At 33.1% G+C, this 24,597-nt stretch overlaps 1 protein-coding gene across 2 annotated transcripts in view; it reads left to right on the plus strand.

Annotated features, from left to right (window-relative positions):
* Window positions 1–24,597, plus strand: part of ARHGAP20 (Rho GTPase activating protein 20) — a 140,150-nt gene that overhangs the window by 15,938 nt on the left and 99,615 nt on the right. For both annotated transcript variants that reach the window (XM_007172979.2, XM_007172980.2), the window contains exon 2: window positions 1,284–1,366. In XM_007172979.2, coding sequence (XP_007173041.2) covers window positions 1,284–1,366 — 83 coding nt within the window. The remainder of the gene's footprint in view (window positions 1–1,283; window positions 1,367–24,597) is intronic.

The raw sequence follows: 24,597 nt of genomic DNA on the forward strand, positions 1-24,597 counted from the left end.
TTTATTAATGTTTTACATAATTGTTTCTGTTGCTGTCTGAGGTATACTGAGGAGGTTTGGGCATTTAGTTTTCACAAGTGAGCCAAAAGATTAATGGAGGGAACAGCAACACTGAGGCCATGGCACTGCTGACGACAACAACGGGAGAGATCCATGGGGGCATGGTGAAATTGGGGGAAAAGAATTGTGCCAAAGAAGTCTAGTATCCCCTTCTCACTAGATGATTTTTCTTCTCTTCCTTAGGATGATCTAGGTTTTATTAAGAAGCAGTTCCTTTATGAATCATGTAATGAGATACTGATACTGAGCCACTTGGTTTTATGTGGGGTTTTTTTAGAGCAGTATCCAGTCCCAAGCATGGCTGGCTTAGGCCCTCAGGCAGTGGATGAGACTTCTGGCCAGGAAAGGGTGAGAGGGTAGAGCAGGAAGAATGCTTTGGTGACACAGCCTGAACTTCACTCTTGGCTATTTGTGACTGTATTGTAAATTTTCACATTTATATCCAGTGGCAGTTCCTCTGACACTATCTAGAGGTGTTAAATCTGTAAGATTGAAAATTTAGGGAGTAATTGTCGGATTAATTCAAGTTGTATAAAACCTCACCACAAATTTTAGGTCCTGTAGAACAGAGTACCTGAATTATCCAATTAATCCTATATTTATATACCACTTAGAAAAGAAAAAAAAATTCTTTTTTTTTTTAAAGTTACAGCAAAAAAAAAAAAGAAATCTCTTTGGAAAAACAGATTCCCCAATGTGTAAATATTTAAATTTAAATGTCTATTAAATGTGTAAGAAATCTAGTCTCCATCTTGTGCTTTAACTACTTATCTTCTCCGTTTACTTGATCTCTTCAAATTCTGTCTGTCCCTGAAGCCCAGTTTGGGGCCTACTCTACCAATGAAATAGAACTAGTAGAACCTACTCTGATGACATTTTAGAGTATAAATTAGATAATCTAGTCCTGCCTTTGGCATAGGGCCTGGCACATAATAAGCAGTAAAGCTGCGGTTGATGATAATGGTTATGAGCTGTTTTCCCAAATACTCTAGTCACCATTTAACCACCTTGTTCTCTGACCATAAAAAATACTTACTGCCTGTACCACTTTTTGGCACTTACTATCTTAGTTTAGATGTTATTATTTTATTTCCAGAATAAGATTGCAAACTCCTTGATAGGTAAGGATAGGCAATACAAAACTTGCTGAGTTGGATTGAAAATTGACATTTACTTGCTTTACAAGCCATGTGGTCTTCATTGTGATCTTTTTTCCTCTACAGAAAATGAAAACACTAGCAGAAAGGAGGAGGAGCGCTCCGTCTCTTATCCTGGATAAAGCCCTGCAAAAACGACCTAGTACCAAGTAAGTGAAAAGCTTTGTATTACACATTTGGTATGTGCTTCATTTCTTTTACCTGTGGGGTTTGTTTGCTTTTTATCAAGACCAGAATTCTCTGTTAAATAATAGAAAATATGACTTCTGAGTTTATTTAATAAGGCCTATTCTTTATGTGAAACTTAAAGCCTTTTAAGAGCTGGTGATCAATTGCTTTAAAACTGATTCAGAAGTGAATCTTACATCACATGGTACACAAACATGCATGTTCCACACATTGTTAAAGTTTATTTATGGAAACAATTAGAAATCAGTATACTAAAGATAAGTTATTTTAACCACTCTACATGTTTGGTTATGCACAAACATTTGCTTACTTTTTATCATAAGGTGATGCCTGTGTATGGGTAAAAGACAAGTTTTTACCAATTTTAGATACGAAGAAAGATAGCCAGATTAAGATTATTAAAAAATTGAGTGTTGATTTCTTTTAGGCATTATTGGTTAGATTAATTAGTGATTAATTAGTGAAATTTAAAGTGGAAAAACAGGCTGTGGATATCTTAAGAGAGTCTTTCATAATACTTAGAAATTGAATGGCTATTCAATCATTAATTTATTCAATAATTTTTAATGGTATTTTAACTCAGAGGTATTTTATGTTCAAAGGAAACCTGTGATGATTTTCCTCTAATATGTGAATCCTTTCATGTAAAGGGAAGTCCTTATCACTTTTTTAAAAGTGAGGGTATATCTGATATTTCTATGAATGGTGTGTTAATTTAACATAAAATCTATGTGAAGGCATGGAATTTTTTTTCAGTGTCCAAAATAAATTATATAGCCAAATCCCAAAGAGTGAAACTTTCAAAATACCTAAGTCCCTCCCCTCTTAGTACTCAGCAAGTTCTCAGGCAGCTCCCCCAGCTGCCCACAAACGACACACGCTTTAGTCATTGGGTTGATCAGAAAATGTAAATTACTTTTAATAGATGCCTAATCAAAATTTAATTAGGAAGATATTCTTCTGCCAAATGAATAATACAGTAATATACTTCAGTGCCATATATAAATGACTTTTAGATTGTTTACATTAGTATATCTTTGCATTCATGTGGATAAGAAAAGAATGGTTATATCTTCACAGTTTGACCTTGATTACCTAGAAAACTCAGGAGAAATTATTTTTTAGGGGAGGTAGACAGAGGAGGCAGAATTGTCTTTAATTCTACTATATATGTAAAAATAGCTTTATTATTCACTTTTTTAAAAACAGGTAAACAGTTTTAGGTAAAATTTTTTATTGGAAGTTCCTGGGATGAACATGTGTTAAGCTTTTTAATTAAAAGTAGCCCTTATTTATATCAGAGAAGCTTTAGCCCCAAATCAGGGGGTCAAATAGTGGCCCACTTACCCGCTAACCCAGGGTGAGGATTTACAACAGTATGCATGCAGGTACTGAAAGTTCATATAGACCATTGGTTCTCAACAGGGTGGTGCTAACCTCCAGGGGGCATTTTGGAATTTTGTGAAGCAAAATGATTTAGGGGGCAGTCGCCAGAGTTACTAGACATCACATAATGCACAGGACATCCTACACAACAGTTTTGTGGCTCCTGCGTAGTTTTTGAATGTCGCATGTATGGGATACTTGTGAAGGGGGGGGAAAAGCTTTATATAATTATCTATGCCTATAACTATGTTTTATATACAAATACAAAGTATTTTATATCCTTTTATGTAGATTTAATGAACACTAAAATTTCCAGAAATGTAGCTACCTTGCATACCAAGAGATAATTGCACTTCGTGTTGTTTGGAATCATTTCAAAAAATCACTTGGCTTTACTTCATTTTCTCATACTTGTTGCATGGAATAGTTTCTTATCATCCTACTTATCTTAAATCTAAATATATTCATTATAAGTAGGTGTAAGCATCTGACTACTTCATTGTCTTTTAATATAGTCATGAATGAGCATATACATATTGAAATACATAATTTGTTATTAATTACTTTCATTTCCCTTTATATTACTATCAGGGTATTTTATCGACACTTTTGAGATTCTGTTAAATATCTGTGAATTTTGTTTCAGGATAGAAAAGGAGGAATTAGAATAAATGTATATGCATTTGTCCTTTATATAACAAAGGGACGTTGGATCTAGGATTGAGAATGACTGATAGAGATTCAGTGCCAAGTTAGGGAAAAAGCTAACACTTACCTGACTTACTGGGGTTGTTTTGAGTTAGAGAACCAATATGATAATATACAGCCATGTCCTTCCCCACTCCTGCCTCCCCATCACCTCTGCAATAATTGGTGCTTACATTAGAGTCAGTTTCCCAAATTCCTGCCTCAGAAATAGGGAAATATGATGGTTTTTTGGCAAAATAAAAAAGGAAAAAAGTATATTTAAGTTGAAGATGAATATGTTTTAATCTTCAGTTTATTTCCTGTGAGTTTCTCCAGGTCAGTAGTGCGAGTGCATAGTGCAGGGGAACAGGACCTTCACCTATCGTTTAGAAATAATGCTTTTATGCTATGTAGTATTGGGTGGTTAATGTGTGTACCAAAAAAAAAAAAAGCTATTGGGTGTTGAATGTGTACAAAATATTTGTAAGTAGTGTAATCTCAGGATTGGAAAGAACCTTAAAGGTCATCTAGTCTGGTGGTTTCCGAAGCTTTTAAAGTCAGTATTCTGCAGAGGGACACAGACGTCTACATGTTTTTCAAAAACTCTTCATAGTTGATTCTGATACACTCTTGGTAGAGAACCACTATGACAGGCTACAAAAGAATCCTTTCATAAAAGAATGCTTTTAAAAAGGGAATACTGAACCAAAATTTTAAGGAAGTACAGAATTATAATATGTATTTCTTATAAAACAGTGTGGACATTATAAAACCAAAAGCAAAGTCCCCTCTCCATCCCCAGGGGTAACCATGATTAATCATTTGTAAGTCCTTCTAAACCTTGTCTATGCAAGTGTGATTAGAATTTTTATTTGCTTTCTGTAATGTTTAAATTCTCACGTTAATATAGATAAATTAGTTCTTTGCATTTTCAAGTCTTGCAGTTTTTTTAAAAAATTAAAGTTCAAATCCTATTACAACAACCATTCAAGAAAGTCTTTGAATTTTGACCATCTTTATACAATGTACACTCCTGAAAAGTTACATCAATCAGTTAATGAACTTGCTATTTTAAAGAAACTTTGTAGTGAATTGTTTTATAAAGTAAATCACTTCTTTTTTCAAAGTTGTTAAAAATAACTCAAATTTTCATAATTGGAATTTTGCTTTTCCATAATTTATACCCAGGAAACAAGGAAAATTTCTGAAGTCTAAGCTGAGCACACCTATGAAGTAGAACTTTATGCAACAAAATTCGAGTACCTAAAAAGAATCTTTACTATCTCTTTGCATGTAGTATCATGGGAGCTAACCTATAAAAGATTTGTACACAGGGTGTGGACAGACAGCAAAGAAATTGAGTGTTTTATTTATTAGCATTGCATATTTCTTGAGTTAAATAAAGCCACCATAGCATTTCATATTTCTTGAGTTAAACCTATACTTGATGTTGGCTTTGCAGTAGAACATTATTTCTACTGTTGTCCCCTAGTTAAGGTGTTATTTAGTAATTAATGACTTGTAGGTGATAAAGCTTTTGTCCAAAGTTTAGCAAACATCCACAGAGGATTTAATGGAATCCTTTCATTTAACAGCTGTTGCATCTCAATTTTTACTGAATTTAATTAATAAGAGCTAGGTTTAAAAGAGGAGGAAATAGGTTAAGCGGTGACTTAAATGTGTTTATGTGTTAAACACAGTTTTATCTCCAAAATTCTTTGTTCAACCCATCGAGTTCATAAGGAAGGGGAAATTTAGAGATTTTAACTTTTTGGGGGGTTATCTGGACACCATTGATCAGCTGGAGGTGATTCCTCTAAGTAATTATTATATTAGCTGGTATAGCAGATGATACGTATCTTTCACACTAAGAAGGTTAGTGGTTTTCCAACATGGCTGCACTCAGCTGTTTGTACTCTCAAACACAATAGTGTTCAGTTCTGTGTTTAAGGATGACCTCACCTCATGTAATAGACATCCTCCTGGTAAGACTCTGGGCACCTATATTAGAGGGCTTAGTTTCCTTAAAAGTAAAATGAGAGTATTGAAGTTATTATCTGTTAAACCCTTCTACTTCTAGTTCTATTGCTATATAATTATGATTTGTTGAAATTCAATACTTCCTACACTTACTCTGACTTCTAAATCATTCTTAATTACTTGTAGTTTCCTAAACACAGTATACTGTCTAGCATTGTCTCAAATGTCACTTCCTTCAGGAACTCCTCTAAGCCTTTAAATAACATTCGTGCTCCTATAGCACCTTGTATATCTTGAACCACAGCGCTCATCCCACTGCAGTGGCATTACAGTTTATGTCATGTTCCCTTTAATGTCCCTGACATTTGTTAATAAAATAATGCCTTATAAATAATATCTGGTGTTCAATTATTATTTGTTGGATGAATCAGTGAATGAGCAAGTGATTCCATTTCCAAACTACAATAGGAATTTAATAAGTTAGCACAGTAGTTTCTGACTCTCCTGCCCTCCTTTGAGTAGCCAATACATAAAAGACCTTCCTTGTTCATTGGTATTATTTGTGAAATTCTGGCTAGGGAAAAAGGAAGATTACTTTTAACAAAATGATTCTGAGTTATTGTTAGGAAGTTATTTCATGCAGCAGAATACCACAAGAACTCATGTATGTGGTCTGTAAATACCACATATGGTGGCATTCTTGTGGTACTTCATCATTTACTTAGGGATAAGTTCAAGTCACACAAACTTTTCTTCCAGAAATTCACTTGTTTTGATGTGGTATTCAGCCTACCTTGTAGAAAAATACACAAAAATATACCCACTTTTGTTTTAAGTTACAGTGTTAGCACTTTCAAGTTAGTATTCACCCATCTCCATCCTTACCTCCAAATCAATTTATTGTGTGTGTGCTGCTTGAAAGACTTTGTAGTAGGTACTTTACATATATTACATTTTAAATCTCTGCTTATTGCTGCTGAGAGGAGAGAAAGGCAATGCCAAGGAAGTGTTGTGGTGCAGCAGGAAGTGCTTGGGCTTTGGCTGCATTCAAATGCTGGCTCTCCATCCTGATTTTCTGTGTGACCTCAGATAAATTACCTAATCTCTGAGTCTCAGGGTCTTCCTCTGTAAAATATGAATCTAATACTTTCATAGAATATGAAATGAGAAAATAAGTGAAGATGTTTAAAAGATTGACTTAGTTATTATTAGTTGCCTCTTTCCTTCCCTTAGATATATTTCATTTTCAAGCTTTAAACCTCCTGAATTATCCAGTACCATTTGTTAATGAAAAGCACCTACTTTATTATCACAGCATTGTATGACTAGAAACGAATCATTGAGCCTGGCTCATTATATAGTAGAAATTGAGTCAAAGACTTGCCCTAGGTCACACAATTGATTAACATTAGAGATAGGAATGGAAATCCAGGTTATCTTGATGGAATATTCTTTGCATTACACAAACAAAAGGAATATGATATAGTATCTAAGAGCATGGAATCTGGAGCCAAACTGCCAGGTTTGAATCCCAATACTGCCCCTTACCAGTCATGTGATCTTGGGTAGGTTTTTAAACCAGGGATAATAATAAACCCTACCTCATAAGGTTGTAAGAAAGACTAAATGGGTATTATATATGTAAAACTTTTAATGTAGTCTCTAGCACATGATCAGTGCTTTTATATTTGAAGGCTATGTTGTTGTTGTAGTGGTAATAGTAGTAGTAGTAGTAGTAGTAGTAGTAGTAGTAGTAGTGGAAGCATTAATAACAGAAATAAAAGTTCATATTATCCTGGTAAAGAGACTCTTTGAGGACCATAATAGATGGAAAATTTTAAAAGATGAAAGATGCAATCTGGAAGCCAGCTAGACTCTAGTATTAAATTCATTTTATCAAGATAATTATATTTCTAGGCCTGGCCTGAAGCAAGATTAGCTCAGAATATTTGGCATTTATTCCTGGTAGACCCTGACAATTCTTGAGGTCTCCCTAGGCAAAAATTCAAAGTATACCTAGGATGATTCTGGGAAATAAGGGCTTGAGACATGGAGGATTGACCTGCTTTGCTTGGCCACTTGAGATGAAGGGGCTCCAGGAGCATCATATGTGCCAAAGCTATGAATCAAGATTAGACACATATAGAATTAGCTAGTTTGGGGTAAGGATACTAGGGTGAGAGAGCCAAAGCAGAAGCCATTCGAGACTAGGAAAGCAGCTGTTTGCTAACTGACTTCTTCCTTTTGGTCAGTTCACTCCTGTTATGTATGACTCTACACACACACACACACACACACACTCACTCACTCACTCACTCACTCATATACACGCTAACATCGTCCTACTCAGAATGTCCCACATTGTGTTCTGCAAATTCCTCATCATTCCATTTCCTTTTTCTCTGTCATGTTAGCATCTAACATCTAATTAGTCTAAAGTGGATGATAACATGCCATACTTTCAAATGCAAGGAGAACATTTATACTCTGGAGTAGTTTACTGAGGATTGTGGTCAAATCTACTTTCATAAGAGAATGAAAACCTGCTTCTACCTGTGATAAGTGTAAACTTGACAGATACAGTCATTGAAATGAACTGAATGATCTCATAAAGGCCACCCTCATGCTGAGACTCTAAGATAGTTATGGTAACTGTTTGATAGAATTTAAAGGAAAAGTCAATTTAAAAGGGAAGTTACTAGACTTTCCTTTGGAATTCTATAAACCTTCTGTACCTAGATACAATTTTTTGATACAAGACTTTTAAATAAAATTTTAAATTTTAGAGGAATTTTTAAAAAAATCTTTAAGACCTTTTCAAAATTACAATAAACTATACTGTTATATTACCTTAGATAAAAACCTGTATTCAGGTTTTTTTTTAAGAAAAAAACACTATTCATTGTGCTGCCTTGCATTACATGCCAGTTGGCTGTAAATAAGGCCTATTCCTACAGTTTTGGACAATGTGTTCTGAGGTTTTAGGACCTGTAGATGATTCAAGGTATGTGATGAGCAGAACACCAAGTAGAAATTTAATACACGAAGATTACCAGCAGTCTACAGGGTCCCTTCTTTCCTTGCAAGGAACATTTTCCAAAGTAAAAATCAGATGTAAAAGAAAGAGATGGCAGCAATTGCTTTATAAAGTGGCGAAGTTGGCAAATTTTTACCAAACTGGAATTCATTGCTTTGTTAAGCAAAAGGTTTTCCAGGCCCACATATCACTTTATTCTCTTCAAACTACTTTTCGTATTCTTTAAAAATGATCAAATACATCTGTTCTTGGTGTAGTATGCTATTTTCCTATCGTATTCTGGGAGGAAATCTTTAGAAGATGTTAAGTCTCTCCACATTCTAGTGAGCTTTGATAGGGCCAAATTAATTTATTTCTGCACTTGCAGAACAGTACATCCATTTAATTTCTTTATTCCAACTATAACCTAATTTGTTAATTGCAGTTATGATTCAGTTTTATCTTTCATTTTGGCACCAGGAAAGCACTGTCTCATTAGTGAATGTTTATTCACTTTTCCTCACCCCTCTCCACGGGGTTAGCAGGCTGTCCTAAGACATCCTTACTGTATTGGGCTAAATACTGCCTTACCCTGTACATCTTGAAAGATTTCTCAGAGGAGCTTTGGAATTTCATGATTGACTTTCCTTCAAAGCCTTTAAAAAAGCAGAAGAATAATTGTTAGTATTATTGAGAACCTTCATACTATTATGGTTAAGAAAGTATGGACTATGGAGCCATTCTTCCTGGGTTTGAATCTGGCCCTCCTTATTACCAAGCATGAGAACTTTGGCAAGTTTCATAACCTCTTCAGGCCTGACTTTTCTCATCTGTAAAATGGGGATAACCTCATAGGGGATTAAAGGAGTTAAAATTGTAATATATCTGGCACATTTTAAGCATTATATAAGTTTTTTGTTAAATAAAATTATTAAAAATATATAAATCCTTGTGCTGCCATGTGACATAATGTCTAATTCTCTTAATGTTCAGGTATAGGTTTTTCTTCTACTTGACTACCTGCATTTTGAGTGAAGGGACCATGTTTTCTGCTCTTATATCTGCATATTTAGTGCTAGGTATAGAAGAGATATTCTATAAATATTAGCTGAGCTGAATGAGTGATTCTTCCCCTAGCTATGTAAGTCAACTCTCAGTTGGAGTAGAAAGAGGGATAAGAGTCCACTGCTGCCTGAGAAAGTGACACAGCCAGCGTCGAAAAGCTACACAAAGAAATGCCAATTCTGGAGTGACCATCAGTTTAATGTTTGTTGATTTAATGCTCACATGTTTAACGTCTCAGCTGTATAATGAGTCACTGCCATTGATTCTCTGATGCATAGCTCCTGGTGTAATGAGAAGACACATGGAATGGATTCTAGTTTCTGCTCTATCACTAATGACCCTGGTGGAGTCACCTAGCCTTTCTTCAACCAGGACTCTTTCCTTACCTGTCAGTGGTGGGAGGAGAGGGAGGGTGCAGTTGACTAAATCCTTTATATACTTTCTCCCACCAGCCCCCAACTGTATAATTTTGTGTTTCTTTAGGCTAACCATAACTCAGTCACAAGGAGAATGGAAAATGGTATGAATGCTTCTTACAAACCCTTTTATCACAACTCTTAAAACATCTCCAAGTGTGTGTCTGTCACACTACTAAGAAATGAGTATCCTCCTTATCCTCTTTTAGTGCAGAGGTCAAGCATTTGCTTATGTGGGATCTTTGGTCAGTTTATTGTCATAATGTCATTTTGGTAGCCAGTTCTCCATAATGGCCCCAATGATTCCTACCTCCTGGAATTCACATACTTGTGCAGTCCTCCCACACACATTGTATCTGAATTGATCTCTGTAACCAATAGGATATTGCAAAAATGATGATTTACCACTTCTGAGATTAGGTTATAAAAGACCAAGCTTCTGTCTCGTTTGCTCTCACGCTTTCTCCATCTCTGTAATCATTTTCTCTGGGGGAAGCAATGTCCTAAGTAGCCATCTACAGAGAGGCCTATAAAGGGAGGAACTGAAGCCTCCAACCAACAGCCACGTGAATAACCTTGCAAGTAGATTTTCAAACCCCAGTCAGGTCTTCAGATTGCAGCCCTAGCTTGACTGCAACCTCATAAGAAACCTGAGCCAGACTCACCCAGCTAAGCTACTCCCTGGTTCCTGACCCTTAGAAACTGTGGGGGATAATGTTTGTTGTTTTAAGTGGCTATGTTTTGGGGTAATTTGTTATGTAGCAAGTGATAACCAATACAGTCGTCTTCAAGTCATGAAACTAGCTTTCTAGAACGCTTCTCCTATATATCTTTTATATATTCTTACTGCTAGAAGTGGAAAGATGGAAACAGATACTGTTCCCATTTATAAATGAAAACGCTCATTCCCCAGATCAAGTAATTTGTTGGAAAAGGGGCCAGTTGACATTCTTTCTTTAAACAGCTTTATTGAGATACAATTCATACCATTTAATTCACCCATTTAAAGTGTACAGTTCAGTGGTTTTTAGTATATTCACAGAGTTGTGCAGCCATCACAACTTTTAAAGCATTTTCATCCCTCCTAAAAGAAACCCCATAGCCATTAGCTGTCATTCTTCATTCTCGCCCATGTCCCTTCTTTCCCTATCTCTAGCTTTAAGCAGCCACTGACTTCCTTTCTGTCTCTATAGCTTTGCCTCTTCTGGACATTTCATATAAATGCAGTCACGTACTATGTGGTCTTTTGTAACTGGCTTCTTTCAGTTAGCATGAAATTTTCAGGGTTCATCTATGTTGTAGTTTGTATCAATACTTCATTACTTTTCTTTGTTGTTAATATTTCATTATATGGATAGATACAACAGTTTTGTTTATTTGGTCATCAGTCGATGGACATTTGGGTTATTTTCACCTGTTGGCCATTATGAATAATGCTGCTGTGAACATTCATGTGCAAGTTTTTATGTTTCATTTCTCTTGCATATATCCAGGAGTGGAATTGTTGCATCATATGGTAACTCTATGTTTAGCTTTTGGAGGAGCCAAATATTTTCCAAGGCAGCTGCACCATTCCTACCAGCAATATATGATGGTTCTGACTTCTCCACATCCTTACCAATCCTTGTTATTTTCCATCTTTTTACCTATAGCCATCTTGGTGAGTGTGAAGAGGTATCGCTTGTGGTTTTCATTTTCATTTCCCTTATGACATTGAGCATCTTTCATGTGTTTATTTTCCATTTGCATATCTTTTGGGTGGGAATTTTCCATTTAAAACTTAGAACATTTTTAATTGGGTTATTTGTCTCTTTATTAATGAGTTGTAAGAGTTCAGTATTCTTAATATTATGTGTGCATATGCAAAGCAAAATACAGGATTGTGGCATTAATTTGTAGCTTCCAAGGCTCCCAAAGCACTTGAGCCTGAAACATCTGGAAGATCAACCAAGTTTCAGTTGTGTAATTCATTTTGTATCCATATAACTTTGGCTTGGTCTTTTTTTTTTTTCCATTGAGACTAACCCTTCAGTTTTTGGAAAAAAATAATTTCTGCGAGGTGAATCCAAAATGGTCCTGTGGCAGGTTTCTGTGATGCATACTCTATAAATTAACATTAAATTAGGACGTTTAATAATCCTAACTTTTTTGATAATTATGGTTTTCTAGAATAGCTGCTTTTTTGTTTATTTTCTACAAACACATTTTTTAATAATTATAAAGTTAATATACGTGTATTTTAGAAAATTTGGAAAATGCAGAGAGGTACAAATAAAATTTTGGTCTGCATTCCTAGATATCAACCTTGATACCTTTTTCTGTCATTTGACTTCAAATTTTATGTATTTTATGACTGAATCATCAACATGATCATAAATAATGCTTTATACGGTAGAAACATTCCGTACTTACCATATTTGTCTTATATATGTAAACATTGAAGTAGAAAGAGGAAAACAAAGCAGCTGCCTTAAGGCATGAAGGAAGGCTTCAAAGAAGTGATACAGTATATGCTGAGTTTTAATGGATGAGTAGGAGTTCTTTAACACAGGAAATGGGTGACATAATATTCTAACAATGAGAACTTAAGTTAGAGCTCAAAGTTTCTAGAAAGGAGTGGAGATGGGGCTAGTACAGTAAATAAGGATCAGACTGGGAACAACCTTTGTCAGGCTGAAGACTTTAGATTTCTGGGTAGTAGGGAAATAATATTAAAAAATCAGTCAATTATGTGATTTAACTTGTGTTTTTGAAAGAAAGCGCTATCAAAGAATTGATTGGAAGAGAGAGATGGGCAAGGCAGGTAGAGAGACTATTTAAGAGGCAGTTGAAAATAATTCAGGTAAATGATAATGAAGTACTTGTACAGTGAAGGGAAAATTTTTAGAGACATTTAGGAATGAGAATCAATAAGATTTGGATGTAAGGAAGTGAAAGGAGTTAAGAATGAAGTTTCTAGCTTTTGAATACTGGATAGATGGTTTCGAACATAGTAAATTTTGAGGTGTATGACAAAGTGTTAGTATTAGCAATACTGATAAAAGGTATAATTTAAACTGAGTGCTTACCAGGTACCAAGTTCTTAGTTAAGTATTTTATGCATACATTTTAGGGTAATTTTTTCATTTTACAAATAAGGATATTTAATCTTAGAAGTTTAAAATAATTTACTTTAGATCTCACAACTATTAAGTAATGGAGTTTAAATTTAAATCTACTTCTCTCTGGCTTTAAAATTCATGACCTTACCCAATATATTATACTGCCTCAATAAAAGCGATTCAGTTTTGAGAATTTCCTATCTCATAAGATATATAAAGAACATTTCTAGAAGCTAAGTTTATAAACTTCATTGTAACTATAATAATCCCATTGTAACCATTAGGTTCTGTCTGGTGTGGCAGATCAGAGATTATCACTTTAAATGAAAATGATAGAATGGTTCCAAAATTATTCTGCCACTTAGCAAACATTGATTTTTATCTAACTAACAGAGGCTAAAAATTCCTATAAATTACAAATTTATAAATTTGTAAAAATTATAAATTATGTTATTCTTTTTTTACTTAATGTTGGATATTTTCTAGTGTAAAGCAGGAAGTTGAAATGTTATATATTTTATTTTGTATTACTTGTTTTTGTTTTCATTTGGACTCTAATTTTTTTTTTAAACATCTTTATTGGAGTATAATTGCTTTACAATGGTGTGTTAGTTTCTGCTTTATAACAAAGTGAATCAGTTATACATATACATATGTTCCCATATCTCTTCCCTCTTGCATCTCCCTCCCTCCCACCCTCCCTATCCCACCCCTCTAGGTGGTCACAAAGCACCGAGCTGATCTCCCTGGGCTATGCGGCTGCTTCCCACTAGCTATCTATTTTACATTTTGGACTCTAATTTTTAATGTTAACTTGTTTATTGCCTATACCAGAGAATATGGTTGTATGGTATTTGATTTTTAAATTTTCTTTATGATTTGACACATAGATTTTTAGGAGTTTTACATGTATGTTGAAAAGTATGTTACCAGTTATGTAAATCATCAATACCTTCCTAATATTTTGTCCTCATCTTCTGTCACTTGCTAAAAGAGGCGTGAAATGTTTCCCACTTCAGTTGTGAACTTATATATTTCTTCTTGTTAGTCTATTAGGTTATTGCTTTATGTATTTTGAACCTGTATTGTGAGGTCCGTAAAGCTCAGGGTAGTTATATCTTTTTGGTATATTGTAACTTTTATCAAGTGGAAATATCTCTGTTTTGTCCTATTTATTTCTTTTGGGTCTGTATTCTTTAGCTAAGTGAAATGTTTTTGAGATTCATCATTGTTACATTTATTAGAAGTTTGTTCCATTTTCTTGTCAAGTAGTATTCCATTGTATGGATGTACCACAGTTAGCTTATTCACTCACGTGTTGACGGGCATTTGAGTTGTTTGCAGTTTGGAGCTATTATGAAGAAAGCTTCTATGAACATTTGTGTGTAGGTCTTTATGTGGGCATATGTTTTCACTCTGTTGGGTAAATACCTAAGAGTTGAATTACTGAATCATATAGTGTTTGTCTAACTTTAAATTGCCAGACTGTTTTCTATAGTGGTTGTACCATTTTACATACCTGTCAGTAATGTATGAGAGTTTGAGTTGCTCACATCTTTCCCAAAACTTAGTAAATGACTGTTAAAAATATCTTTGGTCTTTCTAGTGGGTGTGTTGTTGGTATCTCATTATGGTTTACATTTGCATTTTCCTGAAGACTAATAATATCGTGCATCATTTCATGTAATTATTGCCTATTCATATATTTTTCTTTGTGAACTGATCTGTTTAAATCTTTTGCTCATTTCTTTATTTATAAATCTAGGGAGTTGAAAGAGTTCTTTATATATTCTGGTTAAGTGTTTTGTCAAATATATATGGTGAAAATATTTCCTCTAAATCTGTCTTTTCACTTTCTTAACATTGCTTTTTGAGGAGCAAGAAGTTTTTTATGATGAAGTCTAATTTTATCAAGTTTTTTCTTGGTTTATACATTGTGTGTCTTATCTAAGAAATATTTGAATGCTTGAAAGTCTCAAAGATAGTATCCTATGTTCTCTTCTCTTAGGCCTGTGATCAAGTTGGATTTAATTTTTGTATATAGTAATATAAGGGTAGAGGTTTATTATTTTTCCTAATGGATATCCAGTTGTTGCCATACCAATGATTGAAGAGAGTTTCTTTTGCCAGTTGGATTGAGAAGAAGGACATATGTTTTCATTCTGGAACCTTTGTCAAAAATCAATTTGCCATATATGTGTAAGTCTACTTAGACTTAATTTTTTTTCATCAATCTATATGTCTGTCCTTACCAGTATTATAGTATCTTGATTCCTGAGCTTTCTAACAGGTCTTTTATGTTTTTTATTGATATTTTAACTCTTTTTATTACATGTTCCATTTAATCATTGATAATATGTAGAAATACAGTTGATTTTTTGTTTATTGACGTTTAATCCCTTGATCTTATAAATTTACTTATTAGTTCTATTAGCTTTTTTAAAAGATTGTATTAGCTTTAATGTAGATTTCTCAGGATATTCTGCATACACACTCATTTCCTATGTGAATAAAGACATTTTTACTTCTTCCATTCCAATCTGTTCGATTTTTTAAAAAATTTCCTTTTCTTGCCCTAATGTACTGGCTAAAACCTCTGGTATATAGTTGAACAAAAGTGGTGAGAGCAGACTTACTTTTTTGTTCCTCTTCTTAGGAGAATACTAAGTCTTTCATCATTAAGTTTAATATTAGCTAGCTGCAGGGTCTTTTTGTAGATGTCCTTTATTAAATGCAGGAAGGTCCCTTGAATTCCCAGTTTTTGAGTGTTTTATCATAAATGAGTGTTGAATTTTGTCAAATGCTTTTCCTGCAACTTTAAAATGATCATATATTATGATTTTCTTCTTTTAGTCTTAATAAGGTGGACTACATTGATTTTTTAAAATGAACTTTTAATTTTAGAATATCTTTAGATTTACAGAAAAGTTATAAAAACATTACAGCATTTCAGCATATCCTCCCAACCAGTATACCCTATTGTTAACATCTTACAGTACTACAGTGCATTTGTCACAAATAATGAGTCACTATTAATACATTGTTATTAACTAAAGGCCATACATAATCAGATTTAGTTAGTTTTTAATTAATGTCCTTTTTCTATTCTAGGATTTCATCCCAGATACCATATTAGATTTAGTCATTATATCTTCCTTAGGCTCCTCGAGACTGTGACAGTTTCTCAGACTTTTCTTGATTTTGATGACCTTGAAAATTTTGAGGAGTATTGGTAGACAATTTTGAGGTATTTTGTAGAATGTTCTTCAATTTGGGTTTGTCTGATATTTTCTTGTAGTTAGAAAGGGGTTATGGGTTTATAAAATATTTTCAGTCCATATGCATGAGGGATAGGGTCTGCAGTTTTCCTGTCTAGTTTGGGCATCAAGGTGCTGGTGACCTCATATAATGAGTTGAGAAGTGTCACCTCCTTCTTTGAAAGGGCATGTAAAGGAATGTCATTATTTCTTTCTAGAATGCTTAGAGTAGAATTTACTAGTAAAGTTACCTAGCATTTGAGTTTTCTTTCTAGGTTTTAAATTATGATTTTAATTTTTTAAATAGATGTAGAACTATATGGGTATTTTATTCCTTCTTGAGTCAGTTTTGATGATTTGTTTCTCTCAAGGAATGTGCCCGTTTCATCCCAGTTGTCAACTTAATCACAACAAAGTTATACGTAATATTCTTTTATGTTTTTAATGCTGTAAGTACTGTAATGATATTCTTTCTTTCATTCTTGGTATTTGTAATTTCTAAATTCTTTTTTTTCTTAGATTAATCTAGCTAGAAGCACATCAATTTTATTATCTTTTCAAAAAAATCAGCTTTTGGTTTTATTGCTTTTCTCTGTTGTATGTTCACTTTCTATTTCACTGATTTTTTTGCTTTTGTTTTTGTTTTTAAAGATTTATTGGAGTAAAATTATGTACAGTAAGGTACCCAGATTTAAAGTGTGCAGTTCACCCATTGAACCATCACTACAATCAAGATAACGAACAGTTCCATACCCTTCAAAAGTTTCCTCGTGTGCCTTTGTAATTCATTCTTTCCTGCTACCCTACCAACCTGTCCTCAGGCAATCAGTGATCTATCAATACTTGATGTCACTATTAGGTTAGTTGGCATTTCTGAGAATTTTATATAAATACTATGTTCCATTTTTATTGCTGACTAGGATTGCACTATGTGGGTATACCACAATTTATATATTCCTTTTACCTGCTGGTAGGGTTTTTTCCAGTCTTGTGATGAAAAATAAAGCTGCTTTATACATTCATATACAAATATTTACGTGTACTTGTATTTCATAGTTTTTTATTTCTTGGTAAGTATCAAGAAGTAGAATAGCTTGATTGTATGGTAGGCGTATTAAGAAACTGCTGAATTGTTTTCCAAAGTGGTTGTACCATTTTATATTCCCACTAGGTTATGAAAGTTATCATTGCTCCACATTTTCACCAACATTTAGTATGGTCATTTTGTAAATGTTCAGCTGTTTTTGTATGTGTGTCATATCTCTGTAGTTTTAATTTGTATTTCTCTGGTTACTAATAAATTTGAGTGTCTTTTCATGGGCTTATTTGGCATCCATATATTATCTTTGGTAAAGTGTCAGTTCAAATCTGTTTATTTTGTATTGGGTTGTTTGTCCTCATTGTTGAGTTTTATGTATTCTTTATAAATTCCAGAGCTGTACTGCTTAGTATGTTAGTCAGTAACCAGTGGGAATTTACATTTAAATTAATTAAAATTAAATATTCAATACTATAAATTCGGTTCCCTAGTCACACTAGCCACATTTCAAGTGCTCATTTAGTCATATATGAATAGTAGCTACCTGTTGGACAGTGCAGATATAAAATAGTTCCATAATCTCAGAAAATCCTCTTGGCAGTGCAGTTCTAGATATAAGTTCCTTTTTGAGCATATGTTTTGTGAATATCTTCTCCTGGTATGTAGCTTGCCTTTTCATTATAATAACACTGTCTTTCAAAGAGCCAAGTTTTAAATTTTGATGAAATTATCATGTTTTTTCCTTTTATACATTTGTGCATTCTGTGTTCTATTAAAATATTTTCTTTTTAGATCCAAGGTCAAGATTTCCTCCTATGTATTATTTTAGAATTTTTATAGTTTTAGATTTTACATTTAGGGCTGTGATCCATTTTGAATTAATTTTTGTATGTCAGATGAGATCAGGGTTGATGTTCATTTTTATTGCATATGGCCAACCAGTTGTTCCAGCACCATTTTTGAAAAGATTATCCTTTCCTCACTTACAGTCTTTGCACCAGTGTCAAATAATCATTTGGTTATGTAAATGTGTGCCTACTTCTGGATTCTATTCTGTTCTCATGATAGTATCACACTGTCTTATTGTAGCTTTAAAATATGTTTTAAAATCAGGTTGTGCAAATCCTTTAACTTTTTTTCTTATTTTTCAAAATTGTTTTGGTATTAGGTCCTATAAGCTTCCATATAAATTTTTAAATCAGCTTAACAATTTCTTCAGTAACACTGCTGGGAATTTAATGATGATTGCATTTCATTGACATCAATGTGGGTAAGATAGATGTTTTAGCAATATTGACTCTCCCCATCTGTGAACATGGTATCTGTTCATTTATTTCATCTGCTTTTATTTCCCTCAATGATATTTTACAATTTTCAGTATCTTGCACATATTTTGTCAAATTTATCCCTAGGTATTTTATATTGTTTGATGGTATTGTAAGTGGTACAGTTTTTAAATTTCAACTTCCAATTGTCCTTGCTAATATATAAAAAAAATCATATATATAGATATATATATACATGTATGAGAGAGAGATTGTATCTAGCAACCTTATTAAATTCACTATTAGTTCTAGTAGTATTTTTTGGTAGATTGATTAGGATTTTCTACATAAATAATCATATCATTTTTCACTCAATGCCCCTTATGTTAATGAGGTTTCTCCATTTTGGCTGTTGGAAACATGAACTGTTTGCACCTCTCTGAATTCAGGGTATTGTTCTACCTGCCTTTTCCTGGTGATTATTTCCCCAGCCCCGGGTCATTTCCTCACACATATACACTGATCAGTTCTCAGATGAAACCCTTTGCAGATCTCTAAGCTCTGTCTATGGACAGCTCTTTCCTCATTGGTACTCTGAATTCTAGCCACTCTGGCCTCTTCGAATTCTCAACTCCATCTCCTCAAGCTGGGCTGTATTTGGCTTCCTCTTCTCTGCATTGTGGAGCGTAATCTGTCTTTAGGCAGCAATCTGGGACAATCTCAGGGCTCACCTCATTTGTTTCTCTTCTCTTAGGGAATCACTGTTCTGTGTTCCTGTTGTCCAGTGTCTGAAATGGTTGATTCCTTTTTTCTTTATCTTTTCTCTTCTCTTCCCTTCTCTTCTCTCTCTTTTTTTGTTTGTTTGTTTGTTTAAATTATTCTAGGATGATAGGGAACAGAAATCTCTGTTTTGATGACTTCTGCTCTTATCTTTATTATTTTCTTCCTTTCACTTATTTTCAATTTTATTTGTTCTTTTCCTAACTTCTTAAAATAGAAGCTCGGATTATTGATTTTAAACCTTTCGTCTTTTCTAAAATGAGATATTTTTCCTAAGCACTGGTTTAGCTGCATTCCACAAATTTAGATATGTTGTGTTTTCATTCTCATTTAGTTCAAAATGTTTTTCTAGTTTCCCTATGATTTCTTCTTATACCCATGGTTATTATTTTGTGTTGTTTAATTTCCAAATATTTCAAGACTTTCCTGATGTCTTTCTGTTATTGATCCTAATTTAATTCTGTCATAATTAGAAAACATACTCTGTATGATTTCTGCAACTTATCTATTAGGATTTTAAATGGTATTGTACTGGGTCTATAGAGATCAATTAGAATGGAATTGATATCTTAACAGTATTGAATCTTCCAATACATGAACCAGATATATTTCTACATTTATTTATACCTTCTGTAATATCTATCAGCAGTGTTTTATAGTTTTCAGTGTATTAGTATTTTACATATTTTGTCATATTTGCCCCTAAATATTTCATATTTTAATGCTATTTGTAAACAGTATTTTTTATTTCTTTTTTCAAGTGTTTGTTGCCTGTGTGTAGAAATACAACTGATTTTTGTAGATTGTACATTGTCTATCCTGCAACCTTGCTAAACTCATTTATTAGTTTTAGTAGATTTTTGTTGATTCTGTTGAACTTTCTACATAGACTATCATGTTGTCTATGAACAAGATAGTTGTACTTCTTCCTTCCAATCTAGATGCCTTTTATTTCCTTTTCTTGCATGATTTCTCTGGCCAAAACCTGCAGTACAATGTTGAAGAGAAGTAGTGATGGTGGACATCTTTGTCTTATTCCTGATAATAAGAGGAGAGAGGAAATTATTTTCTGTTCCTAGATTGCTGACTTTTTATTGTGAATGAGTATTGAATTTTGTCAAATGCCTTTTCACCATCTGTTGCGATGATCGGTTTTTTTTGTTTGTTTTTAGTTTGTTAATATGTGAATTGTATTGAATGATTTTAAAATGTTAAAGCAACTCTGCATTCTTAGGATAAACCCCACTTTGTCGTGATATAATAACCTTTGCATAATATAGTAATATAATATCCTAAAACTACTGGTCTGTAGTTTTCTTTACTTGTAATGTCTTTATGTGGCTCAGGTATCAGGGTAATGCTAATCTCTATGAATGAGTTGGGAAGTTTCTCCCCTTCAGTTTTCTGGAAGAGTTTGTGTAGGATTAGTATTCTTTCTTTCTTAAATTTTGGTAGACTTCACCTCTGAAGCTGTCTGGGCCTGGAGTTTTGTTTTGTTTTGTTTGTTTGTTTGTTTTATGGGAAGGCTTTAACTACATATTCAGTTTCTTTAATAGGACTATTCATTTATTTATTTCTTTTTAGTAAGCTGTGGTAGATTATGTAGTTCAAGGATTTTTTCCATTTCAACTAAGTTGTCAGATTTATAGCCATATTATTTTTCATAGTATTCCCTTATGATCTTGTAGACTCTGTAGTGATATTTCCTCTTGAATTTCTTATACTAGTAATTCTAATACTAGTGTACTATATAATAGGAATATTAGTGTCTTTTCTCTTTTATTCTTTGTCAGTGTAGCAAAGGTTTAACAATTTTTATCAGTATTCTCAAAGAACCAGCTTTTGGTTTCATTAATTTCTCCTATTGCTTTTCTGTTTTCTGTTTCAATGATACCTACTTTGGTCTTAAGTATTACCTTTCTTCTGCTTATTTTGGATTTAATTTGCTATTGTTTTTCTCAGGTTTCTTAAGTAGTTGTGTTAAGGTCTTTCTTCTTTTCCTAATATAGGCATTGAATAGCATAAATCTCTCAAGTGCTACTTTAGTGGCAACCCACGAATTCTGGTATGTAGTGTTTTTCTTTTCGTTTGAAAACACTTTCTAATTTCCATTTTGATTTATTATTTGATATATGGGTGGCTTAAATGTATAATTTTTAGTTATAACAAGATGTTCTTGGTTCGACTTAAGTACTTCCTTCCTCAGAACTGGAACCAGGTATTTCTCCAAGACTATAATCTAAGCACTAAGGGCATTCACTGCTAGTAGGTTGGTCATCATTTCTAGGTCTTTTCTAGTGGATATCATAAAGAGAATATACCTTCTTTAGAGACAAAATATGTCATAACTGAATATAAATTTATTTCCAACTCAGATTCAGGACTACAGGTGTTTTACTTAACCTAGTCTATGTTTATATCTATGATTCCTTTCATGCTGAGAATACCACTTTCAGTGACTCTGGGAATGTATGAAATGGAATATCATATAATTATATTATCTTACAATATATACACAACTGTTTCAGAATAACATCAATACTACTACCCTCAATATGATTACTGGAAATAGTTGGATTTTTTAAGCAATTATCTTTATCTCTATGGTATATCCCAGTAGTGATGTACAGTAGTATTACTGTTTTTTAAAGTCACTTGGAATAGTTTTTCTCTATGTGATTATTTTGGCTAATTTGTTTTGATTTTCCTTTTATAGTTTTATAGTATTTAAAAACTGTACAGTTTTATAAAAGTTTTATAGCTTATACTTTATAATTTTATAGTTTATAGTTTTGTAAAATTTTTTAATAAAATTTGTACAGTTATGTAAATATTTACATAGTACAAGTTGAATCTCTTTTAAAACAAGATATATTGAAAGAAGCTTAGTTTCTGTTTCTGTCTCCTCAACCTTGGTTTTTTCTTCCCTTTACCATTGGTAACTTTTAAAACATTCAAATTTTTATATAAGCAGATATGAATATATATGTATATATCCTCTTTCTTAAACAATAATATATACTTTCCACCCCACTTTATTTATATAACACTATATCTGTGTGGTCGCTTCATACTAGTATATAGAGATATTTTTCTTCCCTTTCTATGGTTTCCTGGTAATCCATTGCTTACATATGCCATGGTTTATTCAGCCAGTCCCTTACTGATAAATGTATGATTACTTTGTTTTTACTCTTTGCTGTAATTGATACTCCAGTGATAAACTTGTACTTATCAGAAGTGGGATTACTGTATATAATTTTGCTAGATATTGACACGTTTTCCCTTTGTAAAGTTGTGCCATTTCCATTTTCACCACTGATGTAGAAGAGTTCCTGTCTCTGCCATAGCCTCACTAACAGATTATGTTGATAAGATGTATCAGGGTACTTTTAATATAAATTTCTATTGGTGTGAAGTAAAACTTATATTTTAAATTATATACCATTCTAAATAAATGTAAACTAAATTTTGAAATATTTACTCTGCTCTGAAAACATAATCAGAAATGCATGACAAAACAAAAACTCATCAGTGCAATGTAGAAATATAAAATGTTCTTTACATAAAAATAAATGCTGAATTATTGTTTCAGCTATGTCAGTTTTTTAAAAGTATAATTTGGATGTGTTAATGATGAGAGTGTCACTGAATTTTTCTTAAACTGAGAACTTACACCCAGACAATATTTCAATATCAGTATTACAGTAAGAAGTAAAATTTTACTAAACTTTCACATTAACTCATTGGTTTTAAAGGACCTTTTTCAATTAACTTCTGGACGTGAATTCCTTGTCCTCCTGCTGTTGTTTTTCCCCCACTGCGTTTTTCCCCCAGTGTTTTGGATAAACACGTTTTTTATTTATTACATAAAAATGAGCTTATGGTTATGTTTGTGCACCTGGATACTGAAGTGGACTCATTCCTCTTGGACTTAGTAATTGTCTGCTTTTTATGAAGAAGAAAATAAGATGAAAACAGGAAAAGAAGACAAAGGAATCAGTATCAACTTTTTTTTTTAACCTCCCACAAACACTGGATAAATAGGATAACTTTTAAGTGGAACTACTGGTTTAACAATGGCCCTCTGATATATTTGTTTCAGAATTGTGCAAACTTCTGAACTGAATATCAGCAATCTGTAGTGTAGAAATTTGGACTCAGTTTTCACTGGGCTGAAATTTTTTAATCTAATGACAATTAGAGATAATGCTAATCTGGTGGGGGTAACATTAAATTGTTTTCTAACATTTTAATTAGGAAAAATTTTAACATAAAGTTATAGAATCGTACACATATTCACTACCTATACTTTATATGTAATTGTTGACATTTGCCCTATTTGTTTCATCTGTATTCATCTAGGTATTTCCATATCTATAATTTTTCTGAAACATTTGAAATTAAAGTACAGACATAGTGCTTTCACAGAATACTTCCTATAAAACTCCTAAAAATAGAACATTCCTCTAGACAAGAAAACCATTATCACATCTAAGAAATTTTAAATTTTCTTAATATCATCTAACACACATTTATATTCAAATTGTCCTAATAGTCCCTACATTTTTTAATAGCTGTCATTTTTAAAACCAGGATTTAAATCAAGGTTTACAATTTCATTTGGTTGTTATGTCTCCTTAGTCTCTTGTAATATAGAACAGTCCCTAGAACTTTTGTTTTTAATCCTTAGTCCTTAATTTTTTTAAGAAACTAGTCCTAAATTCTGGATATGTCTGTAGAAGAGCTGACATATTAGTTATCTATGTCTATATAACAAATTATCCCAAACTTAGAAGCTTAAAACAACTAACATTTATTATTTCACACAGTTTCTGAAAATGAGAAATTTAGAAGCAATTTAGCTGGATGGGTCTGGCACAGATATTCTCATAACGTTGCAGTCAAGATGTCAACTGGTGCTGCAGTCATCTGGTGTCTTGACTGATGCTGGAGGATCCACTAACAGTAACACTCACTCATGTGGCTCTTAGCAGGAGGCCTCAGTTTTTTGGCATGTGGATCTCTCTATAGGGTTGCTAACAACATGGCAGCTAACTTGCCCCATCCAAGAGAAAGAGACACACAGAGAAACTGACCAAGATGAAAGCTAGACTATTTTTATAATCTAATCTTGGAAGTGACATGCTGTCACTTCTGCCATATTCTCTTGGTCATAAGGACTAACACTAATACAGT

Source organism: Balaenoptera acutorostrata, chromosome 9 (genome assembly GCF_949987535.1).
Source record: "Balaenoptera acutorostrata chromosome 9, mBalAcu1.1, whole genome shotgun sequence".
Taxonomy (NCBI): domain Eukaryota; kingdom Metazoa; phylum Chordata; class Mammalia; order Artiodactyla; family Balaenopteridae; genus Balaenoptera; species Balaenoptera acutorostrata.